This window comes from Cannabis sativa, chromosome 5 (genome assembly GCF_029168945.1).
Source record: "Cannabis sativa cultivar Pink pepper isolate KNU-18-1 chromosome 5, ASM2916894v1, whole genome shotgun sequence".
NCBI lineage: Eukaryota > Viridiplantae > Streptophyta > Magnoliopsida > Rosales > Cannabaceae > Cannabis > Cannabis sativa.
Genome location: NC_083605.1, coordinates 73,897,098 through 73,911,041, shown reverse-complemented (window position 1 = coordinate 73,911,041; position 13,944 = coordinate 73,897,098). Strand labels below are relative to the sequence as shown.

Here is a 13,944-nt window from a genome sequence, read left to right as displayed (position 1 = left end):
AAAAAAAAATAGATTTGTAAGTTGCAAGAAAGTAAATTACATTCCTCCTCTAAGTATGTATATTTTGATTTAAAGTAAAAATTTAAGGTAAATATTATTATATATTATGTATTTTATAAAATTTATCGAATGATTTTGTTAAATAATAATTTATATTATGTGTTTTTTAAAATAGTATAAACTAATATCCTCAGTCTAATTTTTATTTAATAGTAACTTCATCTAGAAGTATTATAACTAAATAAGTTATAAATTTTGCATTTAGAAAATTAGTTTTAAATTAGTTATATTAAAAAAATAATAAAAATTAAACTCAAAGTATTATTTTATATTATTATAAAAAATACAATGTTGAATTTATTATTTAATAAAATAAAAAATTTAATCGGTAACTTTTACAAAATAAAAAGTTAAAAATAATATTTATCTAAAAATATATTTTTTAAAGAAATAGGTTATACACTTTACACCTATTCACACATAATGAGATTGCATATTTGTAATTATAGTTTTAGTTTTAACCAAGTAAAAAATATGATTAAAAATGATGACATATAAAACTTGAGTATAATAATGATTAGTTTCTATGCTTTCTTGAGTGTAAAAGAAAACTAGAAAAGAAAAAGAAAACTACTTGACAACTTTGTTTTGCTGAATAAAACTACTTGACAACTTACTTATTAAAGACTATACATTATGGGATCTGATAAATGATAATAATAAGTCTAATGATTAGTTCGTGTAGTACACGCGCCAAAGTGTTTTGTTTTAAGTGAGCCCTCTTCTAGATTCCAAACATGGAGAGAGTTAGGTGGTCAGTTTCAATTATATTATTATTAAAATAAAAATGGAAACCCCATGTTAAGGGAACCACTTTCAACTTTAACCATAGTTTAATCTAATAACCTTGTTGTTTGTTGGTCTTGAAGAGTGTTTTTTTCATTTCATTTCATCACCAAAAATTAACACACAGTTTAGACTTTGTACTATTTTTCTCTCTTCCACATGTCATCACTCATCATTCATTCACTCACTCTCTCACTCAATGTAGTGAGAGAAACAAAGAAAGAAAAGGAGAGAGAGAGAGAGAGAGAATCCAATTCCTTTTCTCGTGAAAGAGAGAGAAACAGATAATCCCAGTTGTTTTCTGATGTAATTAAAACAAAAATCAGAATGAAAATTATGTTACAAATTGGAAAAATTGAAACTTTATAAAAAAGGGTGTGCTCTAAAAGAAAAAAAAAATAAGTTTTTTTTTAAGAGAAAAAGAAAGAATCTTTGGACCCTTTCTCTCTCTCTCTCTTTCCACTGGTGTCTCTAACTTCAAGGGTAAGTAAGTTTTTCATGTTTAAATCTTCTCTTATGCTAAAAAAACTCAAGCTTTATTCTTTTCTCTATAAGTTATTATTACTATTCTCTTCTTTCTTTTGCATGCCACTATATTTGTACGGTATACCTTGTTCTGAGTATTTGATCAGAGTTTTCCCACTTTGAAACTCAGTGCCCTTTTTCTAAAGTTTGACTCTTCATAATTTTTTCTCTCTTTCTTTGGTCTGTATGACCTTATATTCTCATTAGTGGAATATGAGTTGTGCTTAAGAATGGCATTTTGAATCTCTAAAATGCTTTGATCCATTTAGCTTTCTGGGTTTTCTCTTTTCTGGTTTGTTCTGAGTTTAGAAGGTAATTAATAAAAAAATTTAACTATGTTTTCTGGGTTATTTTGTTTTGCTGGTTTTAACAAAACCCCATTTCTTAATTTATTTATTTAATCATTTATTGGCCATAAAAGTTTGGTTCATAAAAGTTTGGTTTATGAAAAGTAGATTTTCACAATGTTCTTAAAAAAAATCTCTTCTTTGATATTATTGCATGTTTATATATAAAGATAATAGTTTTGATGGGTTATTATAGCTTTTGATTCTGTTTTCTTTAATGGGTATTTCATTGCAGAACTCAACCTGAATCGAACAAGAAGCATTAAGTGATTTGAGTTGAAAAAGTTGTTACCTTTACACACACAAAAAAAATGGTTTCAAGGTCTTACTCAAACTTACTAGATCTCGCTTCTGGTGACTCACTGAGTTTTGGCCGAGAGAGAAGGAGGTTGCCTAGAGTGGCAACAGTGGCCGGAGTTTTATCAGAATACGATGATGACAACAGCAACAGTGTCAACTCAGATGCTCCCTCATCAGTTGCCCAAGAGAGAATGATCATTGTTGGAAACCAGCTTCCACTTAGAGTGAACAAAAATGAAAATGGTGAATGGGATTTCAGTTGGGATGAAGACTCACTCCTTCTACAGCTTAAAGATGGTTTAGGAGAAGATTTTGAAGTGATCTATATAGGTTGTCTTAAAGAAGAAATTGACCCAATTGATCAAGATGACATAGCTCAAACTTTACTTGAGAAATTCAAGTGTGTTCCAGCTTTTATCCCAACTGATCTTTTCAGCAAATTTTATCATGGTTTTTGTAAACAACACTTGTGGCCTTTGTTTCATTACATGCTTCCTTTGTCACCTGATTTGGGTGGAAGGTTTGATAGGTCATTATGGCAAGCTTATTTATCTGTTAACAAGATTTTTGCTGATAAAGTTATGGAAGTGATTAGCCCAGATGATGATTATGTTTGGGTTCATGATTACCATTTAATGGTTCTCCCAACTTTTTTGAGGAAAAGGTTTAATAGAGTTAAACTTGGGTTTTTCCTTCATAGTCCTTTTCCTTCTTCTGAAATTTACAGGACACTTCCTGTTAGAGAAGAGCTTTTGAGAGCTCTTTTGAATGCTGATCTTATTGGGTTTCATACTTTTGATTATGCAAGGCATTTTCTTTCTTGTTGTAGTAGAATGTTAGGTGTTTCTTATCAATCTAAGAGAGGTTATATTGGTCTTGAGTATTATGGTAGAACTGTAAGCATTAAGATTCTTCCTGTTGGGATACATATTCGCCAACTAGAACTTGTTTTGAATCTTCCTGAGACTGAATTGAAGGTTGCAGAGTTGCAATCTCGATTTCGGGGTCAAACTGTGTTGCTTGGTGTTGATGACATGGATATCTTTAAGGGAATTAGCTTAAAGCTTTTGGCTATGGAACAATTGCTTCTCCAACATCCTGATAAAAGGGGTAGTGTTGTTTTGGTTCAAATCGCCAACCCTGCTAGAGGCCGAGGAAAAGATGTGCAGGAGGTTCAATCTGAAACTTATGCAACTGTGTCTAGGATCAACAAGACATTTGGAAAACCGGGTTATGATCCCGTTGTTTTGATCGATTCCCCGCTTCAGTTTTTCGAGAGAATCGCTTATTATGTGATCGCCGAATGCTGTCTTGTTACAGCAGTTAGGGATGGAATGAACCTTATACCTTATGAGTACATAATATGCAGACAAGGGAACACAAAACTTGATAAAACCTTAGGACTTGATCAAACAACTCCTAAGAAGAGTATGCTTGTTGTGTCTGAGTTCATTGGTTGCTCCCCGTCCCTTAGTGGGGCAATTCGAGTTAATCCATGGAATGTTGATGCTGTGGCTGAAGCAATGGAATCTGCATTGATCTATTCTGATTCTGAGAAACAGATGAGGCATGAGAAGCATTATAAGTATGTGATCACACATGATGTTGCTTATTGGGCGAAAAGCTTTTTACAAGATCTCGAACGCACTTGTAGAGATCATGTGAGGAGAAGGTGTTGGGGCATTGGTTTCGGTTTGGGGTTCAGGGTGATTGCCTTGGATCCAAATTTCAGAAAGCTTGGTGTTGAGCATATTGTTTCGGCTTATAAGAGAACTAAGAACCGAGCAATCTTGTTGGATTATGATGGTGCTTTGATGATGTCGAGTTCAATTAGTGCAACTCCTAACAGTGAAGCTGTTGAAATATTGGACAGTTTGTGCAAAGACCCCAAAAATATTGTTTTTCTTGTTAGTGGGAAAGACAGGAACACATTAGTTGAATGGTTTTCTTCATGTGAAAAGCTTGGTATTGCAGCTGAACATGGTTATTTTCTGAGGTACAAACCTTTACATTACACCCTTTTAATAAATCTTTGTTAAAGAACTCATTTTGTTATTGATGTGATTATAAAGGTTAAGGCTTTTTCCATTTTTGCAGGACAAATGATGATGATGATTGGGATACTTGTGTGTCAATTCCAGACTTTGATTGGAAGCAAATTGCTGAGCCAGTGATGCAGCTTTACGCCGAAACAACTGATGGTTCTAGCATAGAGGCGAAAGAGAGTGCTCTGGTGTGGAATTACCAGCATGCCGATCCTGATTTCGGGTCATGCCAAGCCAAGGAGCTTCTTGATCACTTAGAAAGTGTTCTTGCCAATGAGCCAGTTTCTGTGAAAAGTGGTCCACACATTGTGGAAGTTAAACCTCAGGTTAATGTCTTATTTTGATAGCTTTAATCCAATTACCAAAACTTGATCACAGGGTTATTATTAAGACTTATAATTGACAAAATTTACACACAAATTTCTTCGAATTAACCTGTTTTTTCTTGTTTTGGTTTAGGGTGTCAACAAGGGTCTCATAGCAGAGCGTCTCCTTTCAACAATGAAACAGAAATCGATTCTTCCAGATTTTGTACTCTGCATTGGGGATGATAGGTCAGATGAGGACATGTTCGAGGTGATAATGAGCGCGAAGGACTCTCTCTCCCCAGTAGCCGAGGTGTTTGCTTGCACTGTTGGCCAAAAACCGAGCAAGGCTAAATACTACTTGGAAGACACAACCGAGATTCTTAGAATGCTGCTCGGCCTTGCCACTGCATCAGAGCAAGAGGCAGCTAGAAACGCCGTCCAATCTTCTTTTCATCGGTTGGCTATTGGAGACAAGTAAATAGGCAACTCTGTTTCTCTTCCTGAGACGAAATACTAGCTAGTTTCCTTAAATCATTGGCAACTTTCAATTTTATGGATGTCTTAAGATCAAAATTTGATACAAAAAGAAGTTGTATTGTTGATGGTGTCTTTTGGTGATTCTACATTATATAGTGAAGAAAAATGACCATATTCTTAGCTTTACAACAAGAGGTCTCAAATCAATTTGAGAGTTGTAAATGAATTATGAAAACACAAAGTACCATAAACATTTATAATCTTTCAAAACTTGCAAGAACATAGATATGTTTAAAAAGCTTTTATCATTGATTATGAAATGATTTCTTGGTTAGCAAGAAAACAAGTTGCCTAAATATGTTGTGTGTAGTTTGTATGTAAGATCTATTTGAATGTTTGGTACATTTGCTTTTTTTTTTTTTGAACTATAATGTAAAAATATATATACATGTAAAAAAAGTCTTGTATTTGTTATCTTCATAGTTGTTAATTGTTGGTGTTTTATGAATAACTCAATATTTATTTATTTATTTTTTTTGGAAATTTAGACAATATAATTATAGCTATAAACATAAAAAATTTCACTAAACTTATTCACATTCACCAAAAATAAAAAAGAATACCTACAAAATCAATAAAGTTGACAAACGAATTATTAATCTAATTAATAATACTAATAAAATTATAGATATACACATGACATTTAAAGAAAATGTTTTTCAAAATATTATTATAGAAACTACTTATGTCTAAAACTCCATATGAATTATTGATTCTTAGATTTGATATTTAATCATACTAACGATAAAATATTTTATAGTAGTATTATTTTTTTTATCAAATATAGTTATTTTTTTCTCGAGCATTGTTATTAGATATCAGTAGTACTTATTATATTCTGTAAGTATCATTTCACGATTGGTTAGTAATATTTTTTTAAAGCTATTTTCTTATAAAATATGATACTTAATTATATTAATAACAGTATAACACAGAAAAAGGTACTAGACACCAATAATATTTTTTAACTATTCTTTTTTTACCTCTCCCAAAACTTTGTGTTTATCTCAAGAAAAAAAAAACTTACTATGTTGGAAGACTCATCATACAATTAAAATAGTCCTATTGGCATGGAGGAGGGAACCTAGAAAATCAAAAAACAATTCTATATTTATTATTTATTTTAAAAGTAAACTAAGATTGAGGCACATTATTTGGTGCAGAATTTTTAGTATTAACTAAAAGAGTTTCAAATTTCAACGTGAATTTTTAGGATATGGGTTATATTACCAAGAATTAATAAATAAAAAATGGTTTTACTTTTCATAAATGTTATAAAAAACAAATAAAATATGATTTATTTAGAGTAAGTAAATGGTCCACTAGCATAGATTCTTGGCTTTGGTCCACACTCAGACCACGTGTATAGTTGTCCTCTCTTAGCTTAGGGAAGCTATTATTTGTGGTCCGAAGAATCCACTCATCAAACTTTTAATCTTTCATAAATGTCACTTCAAAGTAGGGGTAAGTAATGGTTAGTTTGGTCGGTTTTTTACAGTAAAAAAATTAGAATTTAACTTTTAATTATTATAGTTATAATTCAAAAATTAACTAACCATTATATAAATATAAAAAAATTTGATTATTTTAATCCATGGTTTGGTCGGTTTAAATCAAGCTTCATCTTTTTTTTTTTCTCTTAAAAAAAACAAATATTTAAATTTACTATAATTATTTGGAAATTAAAAAAATTAGAGTACTATATCAAATATTATATAATTTAAAAACAAAAATTTTCTTAGTTAAATAAATAATGTAAAATAAACTTTTTTTTTTTTTTTTAAATTTGTTCAAATTATTTGTGCTGCTAGTATAGTTGAAAGTGCAACTAGTAGATTTTAATGATTCAAGTTACCAAGTTGTACATCTTTAGATTGATCGAATTCAAGATATGAGTTATGAACAAGAATTAAACTTTAAGCTGTAAATCACACATCAATTTACAAGCTTCATCTGCACTGAGAACACATCTCAGCCGACTAGTGCTTGGGTTCCCCGAACCAGGGTAAATTCATCCACTATTTATCAAAGGTTCATATTACAATTTCCAATTCTCTCTAAAGGAATCAAATACAACCTTTACAGCAAATAGTAATGAATTACCAACGACAATCAAGAACACTGATTGTTAATGCACAATCCCTTGTGCAGCAACTGAGCTCAATCTGAAATCCCTTCAGATCTGATGATGAAGATGACACTGAAATCCCTTCAGTTTGAACTCAACAATTCCAGATTCAGATCATTCCGCCATTGATGAACACTCTCAAGCTCCAAGATCTAACCTGTAATCACAACCACAAGAAACAAGATACGACTATCTCTCTAAAAAACAACCGAAATAACTGTCTGAACGATTTAATGGATAACGCTTTACTAACAGAAACTGACTATATATATCCACAAAATAAGTCCAGCTGGCACTAACTAACACTTAAATGAGACTCTCGTAAACAAGCGTTAGTGCAGATATAACAGACTAAAAATCCAGATACGACTAGACATTGAACAGAACAAACACTGTCACAAAATAATAACACTAACATTCTCCCCCTTGACAGGTTATGTTCAATGACTAACACACACAAAACTAAAGACCAGAAAATATTAATAAACCAGATATAAAAGTTTTTAGGAATATAAACAAAGCCACTACAAAAGCAAAACGAATTACATATATCTCCCCCTTCATTGAATATGAGCTGTAGGTTCCTGTGCTGTGCCAGACTCCCCCTGGGAAGGTGGTCCTGTCGACACAAAGGGTGTTGCAGTGTCAGCTGGAGGATCTAGATCAGGTTGTGCTGAACTAGTGACAGGATCCAAGGCTGAAGGCTCCCCCTGCATATGTGCATTATTCCCAGATGTGTCTGATGATGCGCCAAACGAATCACGATGAAACTCAGGCAGAGAGATGTCAGGCAGAGAATCCCCAGGAAAATGGTGCAAAAGAGTGGACTTGATAGAGCAAACCATTTGATACATTGAGGCCTCAAAGGCAAGCTGACGCTTTTGATCCTTCTTATAGCGTTTGGCAAAAGATTGAAACTCAGTAAACATTTGTACCTGCCAGCTGGAATCCGAGAGTCCTTTGAACATATGAGACTTGCCTTTACTCACTGTGGTTCCTGAGGGAGTGGTTGAAGAAGGCTTCCTGTTGACCACCGAGAGAAAGCTCTTACTGAGAACCAGATTCTGAACTTGATAATCATGCGTTGTGAGTGGAGGGTGAGCATCCATAAGAACTCGTTGAACTAAACTTGGAAATGGTAGCTTGTTACGAGTGCCAGTGGATTCAGAGGCTTCCAGTACCCGTTCAAAAATGAGCGAGGGCAGATCAATGGACACATTAGTGCCTACAGCATACAAGAACTTGCCAATCTCAAGTGTAACAGCAGACAAATGAGAATTAGGAAACCAATTGTACAAGGCTACTCGATGAAGAACCCTATAGAATGGAGTCAAGTGAGTGACCAGAATTTCCTGTTTGTCCCAAGTATAGTCATCCCTGCCAGTTAGCACGCGACCCATCAAAGATTGATCTGGATTGAAGTGTTTCCCATATGTTGGATTCCTGATGGACTCAACTTGCAATAAGGACGCAATAGTGGAAGGACCAAAAGGAACTCTATGACCCCTAACAAAGGCACTCACACACCCTGGATGACCCTCAGCAATAACAGTTCTATCCAGATTGGCATAGAATTCTCGAACTAATATGGGATGGGGAGCAGACAAGTTAGTGACCGTGTTGACCCATTTCCTAAGTTTTAAAAACTCATGCAGTTCAGGAAAATCATCTAATATGACCACTTGTTCGAACCAAAGCTCACGACTGCCAAACCACCGTTGATAGACAGAGGCTTTAGAGGCATCAACAAAGCATTGTACTGTTGCTGGGTCGACAGTTGATATAGGTACTTTGGGAAGTTTGGACTTTTTAGAACCTCTAGACGACCGTTTGGGAGATGACTCTGTAGAGGCAACTGGAGTGGGTTTTTTCTTGGATTTCTTTTCAGGTGGATGATACGTGGTGTCAGCAGAGGATATTCTTTTGGGTTGAACACGTTCACTGGTTGGGGTAGGAATAGAGACCTTAGATGGAGGACGAGGAGGGCCTATAGGTTTCGAGGGAGACTGGTGACTCGACGAAGAACAAGTGACTCGTTTGGACACAGGTGGGGAAGGAGATGAAAGTGAAGGACGAACCTTTTTAGAGATAGGAGGAGCCTTACCTAGAAACGTACGAGGTTTCTGACTGACCGAAGGTGAGGGAGGAGACGGGGTTGACTCTGAACTCGGGAAATGTGCAGAACCACCAACCTCCGACTGGTAGAGGACAATGTCACGACAGGGATTAGGCAATGCAGACGTGACTGTAGGAGGCACTGGAGGATCATCAGTCGACTCCATGGATGGAACAACCATAGCAACAGGGGTTACTGCAATGGGTGTGATATTCTCCATGATAGAGAGGAAAGAATTTGGATGAGGCAGAGCTTAGGGTTTCGGAGAGGAAAGTGAAGAAGTGAGACTGATCACTTTCTGTAGGCCTTAAGTATAGGCACCCTGACACAACTGACCAGGCAAAAAAAATGATGATGATTTTTTTTAAAATTTGATTTTTGCCAAAGAAACCGTACGCGCCCAAATTGAATATTTACTACTACATCATACGGTACACTAAACGAAACAAACCAACGTCATCAGGCAATGAGTGTATCAAAGAAACCAGAATTGTGACAAATATACCAACAATATTTGCATTTAGCCCACACTTAGACAAAACAGAAAAATAACAAAAAAACTTCAAGATACTCAACTTTTAAGACATAAAAAAATTATATCAGCTGATCAATGAAAAGTGTTTCTGAGAACACACGTACTGCACATCTTGAGCAACAGATCATTCCCCTTCCCCAGCGACAATGGTACTTACGAGAGCACTACACATTGAATCTCCATTCGTGTGTGAACAGTGATCTCATGTGGTCCAAGAAGAGTGAAATTCAGCTGGACCACTCTCTCAACTAAGCAACAACTGATAGAAGGAAAATAACGATTTTTGTATTGTTTTTTTTTATGAAGCCTCTTTTTTTTATATCACTCTGGCTTTTGCTTTAGTACCCAGACATGGCTTTCACTCTCTTCCAGAGATGTAGCCGTCCTCTTTGAGTACCAAGAACTAATAGAGAAGGAGCATACTACTTATTAGAACAAGGTGTATGAGAGCTCTTCCCATTGCATCTGGAAGAGGTAGCCTTTTTGACTGGGGAAGATTCAAGTGTAGTAACAATCAAAGTAGTATATAGTAGATGGGGAAGGACAGAAGAACCATTGCTGAAGAACTGTGACATACACGCATACTCATAGGCAAAATAGATTGATCAGATGACACTAAGAACAGTTTAGATTGTACAGAGACCAATACATGTTCTTAAATGAGTAAAAGTTTGAGTATCTAAAGCTTTAGTGAAAAAATCTGCTAATTGATTTGTTGTGGGCACATGAGATATTGACAGCATATTTGACTCAACTAGTTCTCGGATAAAGTGGTACCTGATGTCGATGTGTTTGGTCCGAGAGTGCTGCACAGGGTTTTTAGAGATGTTTATGGCGCTTGTACTGTCACAAAAGATGGTCAGTGTGTGTTGAGGATACCCATAATCAGTAAGCATTTTATTCAGCCATATCAATTGAGTGCAGCAACGCCCACCGCAATATATTCTCGCTTCGCAAAGTGGAAAGGGAGATGGACTGCTGTTTTTTGCTATACCACGAGACTAGGTTATTCCCAATGTAAAAGCAACCCCCTGAAGTGCTTTTCCTATCATCTATACATCCTGCCCAATCAGAGTCACTATATCCGACCAAAGAGGTATTCGTGTCACAACTATACCAAAGACCATAGTTAACTGTCCCAGCTAGATATTTGAAAATTCTTTTGACTGCAGAGAGATGAGACTGTTTAGGATTAGCTTGATACCTGGCACATAAACCTACACTAAAGGATATATCAGGACGACTTGCTGTGAGATACAGTAAGCCACCTATCATACTTCTGTATAGAGTGGGGTCTACAGGGTCACCAGACTCATCTCGTGACAATTTGGACGTGGTGCCTATTGGTGTGTGTGCATGCTTGACCTGAGAGAATCCAAACTTATCTAACATAGACTTGACATATTTAGACTGTGAAATGAATGTGCCATGATCTAGTTGTTTTATTTGGAGTCCTAGAAAGAAAGTAAGGTCACCTATTAAACTCATTTCAAACTCATTAGTCATTAAAGTGACAAATGTTTGGACTTCATTATCACAAGTTGAGCCAAAAATGATATCATCCACATATATTTGGGCAACAGAAATTCCTTTGTCAATATGTTTAATGAATAGAGTGCTATCTGCAGTACCTCGAGTGAAGCCATGAGAGATGAGAAATGAGGTGAGTCTATCATACCACGCACGTGGGGCCTGTTTCAGTCCATATAAGGCTTTATTAAGCTTGTACACATGGTGTGGATGATGTGGATCTTCAAACCCCTGTGGTTGTTTGACATAGACTTCCTCTTGAATTACCCCATTGAGAAATGCACTCTTGACGTCCATTTGAAAGAGTTTGATCTTCAAAAAGCATGCAATGATAAGAAGTAGCCGAATGGATTCTAATCGAGCCACAGGTGCAAATGTTTCATCAAAGTCGATGCCTTCGACCTGACTATATCCTTGAGCCACAAGTCGTGCTTTATTTCGAGTCACTGTCCCAAATTCATCAGACTTGTTTTTAAACAACCATTTTGTCCCTATAACATTTGCACCATCTGGTCGAGGGACCATTATCCAGACACCCAGTATCTTGAAATTTCCCATTTCATCCTGCATGGCAGCCAACCAGAACTCATCTAACAATGCATCTCGAACACTTTTGGGCTCAATCTGTGACAGATAGCAGGCAAAGGCTAACAAATTCTGCAGTTTACGTCTAGTGACCATGGTATCATTCGGATTTCCTATGACAGTGGCCTGAGGATGAGCTTTCTCAACCCAGGATGGGGGCCCATTTTTATGTACTTTGACTTGTTGGGGTTCGTTGGTCAGGGCACTATCAACTTCATTTCCTCTTCCTGGACCACTGACACTGGCTTGATTGTCACCTGATATGCCTGATGCTGTATTCAGAGACTCTGTAGAAGTGTCAGGGTACACTTGAGGCTGTCTAGTGAGGACTGGTCTAGAGCCTGAGAGAACAGGAGAGTCATCTTCGATCCACACTTCTTCATGTCCTTCTAAATCATCAAATTTCACATTCATTGATTCAACTACAGAGAGAGTCCGTTTGTTGAATACTCTGTAAGCCCGACTGTTGGTGGAGTACCCCAGAAATGTTCCTTCATCACTCCTGGGATCAAACTTGGTCAAGTGATCCCGATCGTTCAGGACATAACACGTACATCCGAAAATATGCATGTGGCTCACGTTAGGAGGTCTTCTTTTCCATAGCTCATAGGCAGTTTGAGAGGTACCAGTGCGAAGATGAACTCTATTGCACACGTAGCAGGCAGTATTGACAGCTTCAACCCAAAATCGTTTTGAAATATCTTTGGCCTGCATCATGACCCGAGCCATTTCCTGTAGAGTTCTGTTTTTGCGTTCAACAACTCCATTCTGCTGAGGAGTTTTTGGGGCTGAAAACTCGTGGTGAATTCCCATGCCATTACAGAACTCTGAGAATATGGAATTTTCGAACTCTTTTCCATGGTCACTTCTTAGTCGAAAAACTTTTCCAACTTTGGAGTCTTTCTCAGTTTGCAATCTCAGTATCAAGGCAGAGAATGATCCAAATGTGTCAGACTTGTCTCTAAGAAATTCAACCCAGGTAAACCGAGAGTAGTCATCCACCAAGACCATTACATATCTTTTCCCACTGATACTTTCATTATGCATTGGCCCCATTAAGTCAACATGCATTAGTTCCAACACACGAGAGGTGAGAAGTCTATTAATTGTGGGATGAGATGCATGATGCTGTTTTCCAAGCTGACATGGACCACATACTCTCTCCTTGGAAACTTTCATGTCAGGAATTCCCTTTACAGCTTGAAGCTTCACCAATCTTTGGAGATCTCTGTAGTTCAAGTGTCCCAGCCTGTAGTGCCATAAGTCAGGTTTGTCCAAGAAGGTCCTGTTGCACACTATGGTATTGCATACAGCATAGCACTGGTCTACAGTTCTGTTTCCTGTTAAGACAACACACCCATCAGATGAAACTAAACATTGAGTTTTAGTGAAACTTACAGAGAGATTGTCGTCACACAATTGACCGATGCTGATGAGATTTGCTTTGAGTCCTCTCACATATAAGACATTAGTCAGTTGAGCTGCTCCATTCACATTTACATCACCTCTCCCAGCAATCTGTCCTTTGTTGCCATCCCCAAAAGTGACAGATTTCCCTTTTTCATCTTTGAAGTTAACTAGCAATTTCTTATTTCCAGTCATGTGACGCGAACATCCACTGTCGAAGTACCACTGACCTTCAACAAAGGCAGACAGAGATAGCTTTGCAACCAAACCAACATCAGGATTTGGTTTGGACTTTATTTTCCATTCTCGACGAGGTTTGCGTCCATGTGACTTATTTGGTGGAGGGAAACTATTTGGTCGATTGATCATGGCTTTCAAGTAGTTCTGCAATTTGTAACACTTAGGTCGAATGTAACCTCTCCTATTACAGAAATGACATGTAGGAATGAAATTGTCATTCTGTGGGAGGTTTTCAGCATCAGTCCTCCTTCCTTCAAATTTGAGTTTGATGGGTCCAGTTGGAACCTGTCTCCTCTCAGATGAGTCAGATTCGTTAATGGTGATTGAGGTGTCAGGAGACCCATCTTCCTTCTTTGATGAATTGACATTGGAGGGTAAGGAATGCTCAACAGACAAGTCATTCCCTTGCTTATATAGCATCTTATATCCTAATGAAGTTCGATCACCATAGGGCTTCTGAAGCTGTAGGGTTTGATTGATGGCAGCAGTGCCTGG

At 36.6% G+C, this 13,944-nt stretch overlaps 1 protein-coding gene across 2 annotated transcripts; it reads left to right on the top strand.

The window, feature by feature from the left end:
- The first annotated feature begins 929 nt into the window (after window positions 1–929).
- Window positions 930–5,324, top strand: LOC115716046 (alpha,alpha-trehalose-phosphate synthase [UDP-forming] 5). 2 transcript variants are annotated; one of them, XM_030644743.2, is made up of 4 exons: window positions 930–1,329; window positions 1,954–4,014; window positions 4,116–4,389; window positions 4,523–5,324. In XM_030644743.2, exons 2-4 carry the CDS (start codon window positions 2,030–2,032, stop codon window positions 4,847–4,849), a joined length of 2,586 nt encoding a protein of 861 aa, XP_030500603.2. In that variant the 5' UTR covers window positions 930–1,329; window positions 1,954–2,029; the 3' UTR covers window positions 4,850–5,324. The 2 variants fall into 2 exon arrangements, with proteins under 2 accessions (XP_030500603.2, XP_030500602.2); XM_030644742.2 differs by lacking the exon at window positions 930–1,329 and adding an exon at window positions 1,368–1,683.
- The last annotated feature ends 8,620 nt before the right edge of the window (window positions 5,325–13,944 follow it).

Bases quoted from the DNA above. Each gene is read 5' to 3' on its own strand.
- LOC115716046 (XM_030644743.2), top strand. From the start codon at position 2,030: ATGGTTTCAAGGTCTTACTCAAACTTACTAGATCTCGCTTCTGGTGAC. The intron at 4,015-4,115 runs GTACAAACCTTT...CCATTTTTGCAG, and splicing joins GAACATGGTTATTTTCTGAG to GACAAATGATGATGATGATT. The intron at 4,390-4,522 runs GTTAATGTCTTA...GTTTTGGTTTAG, and splicing joins TTGTGGAAGTTAAACCTCAG to GGTGTCAACAAGGGTCTCAT.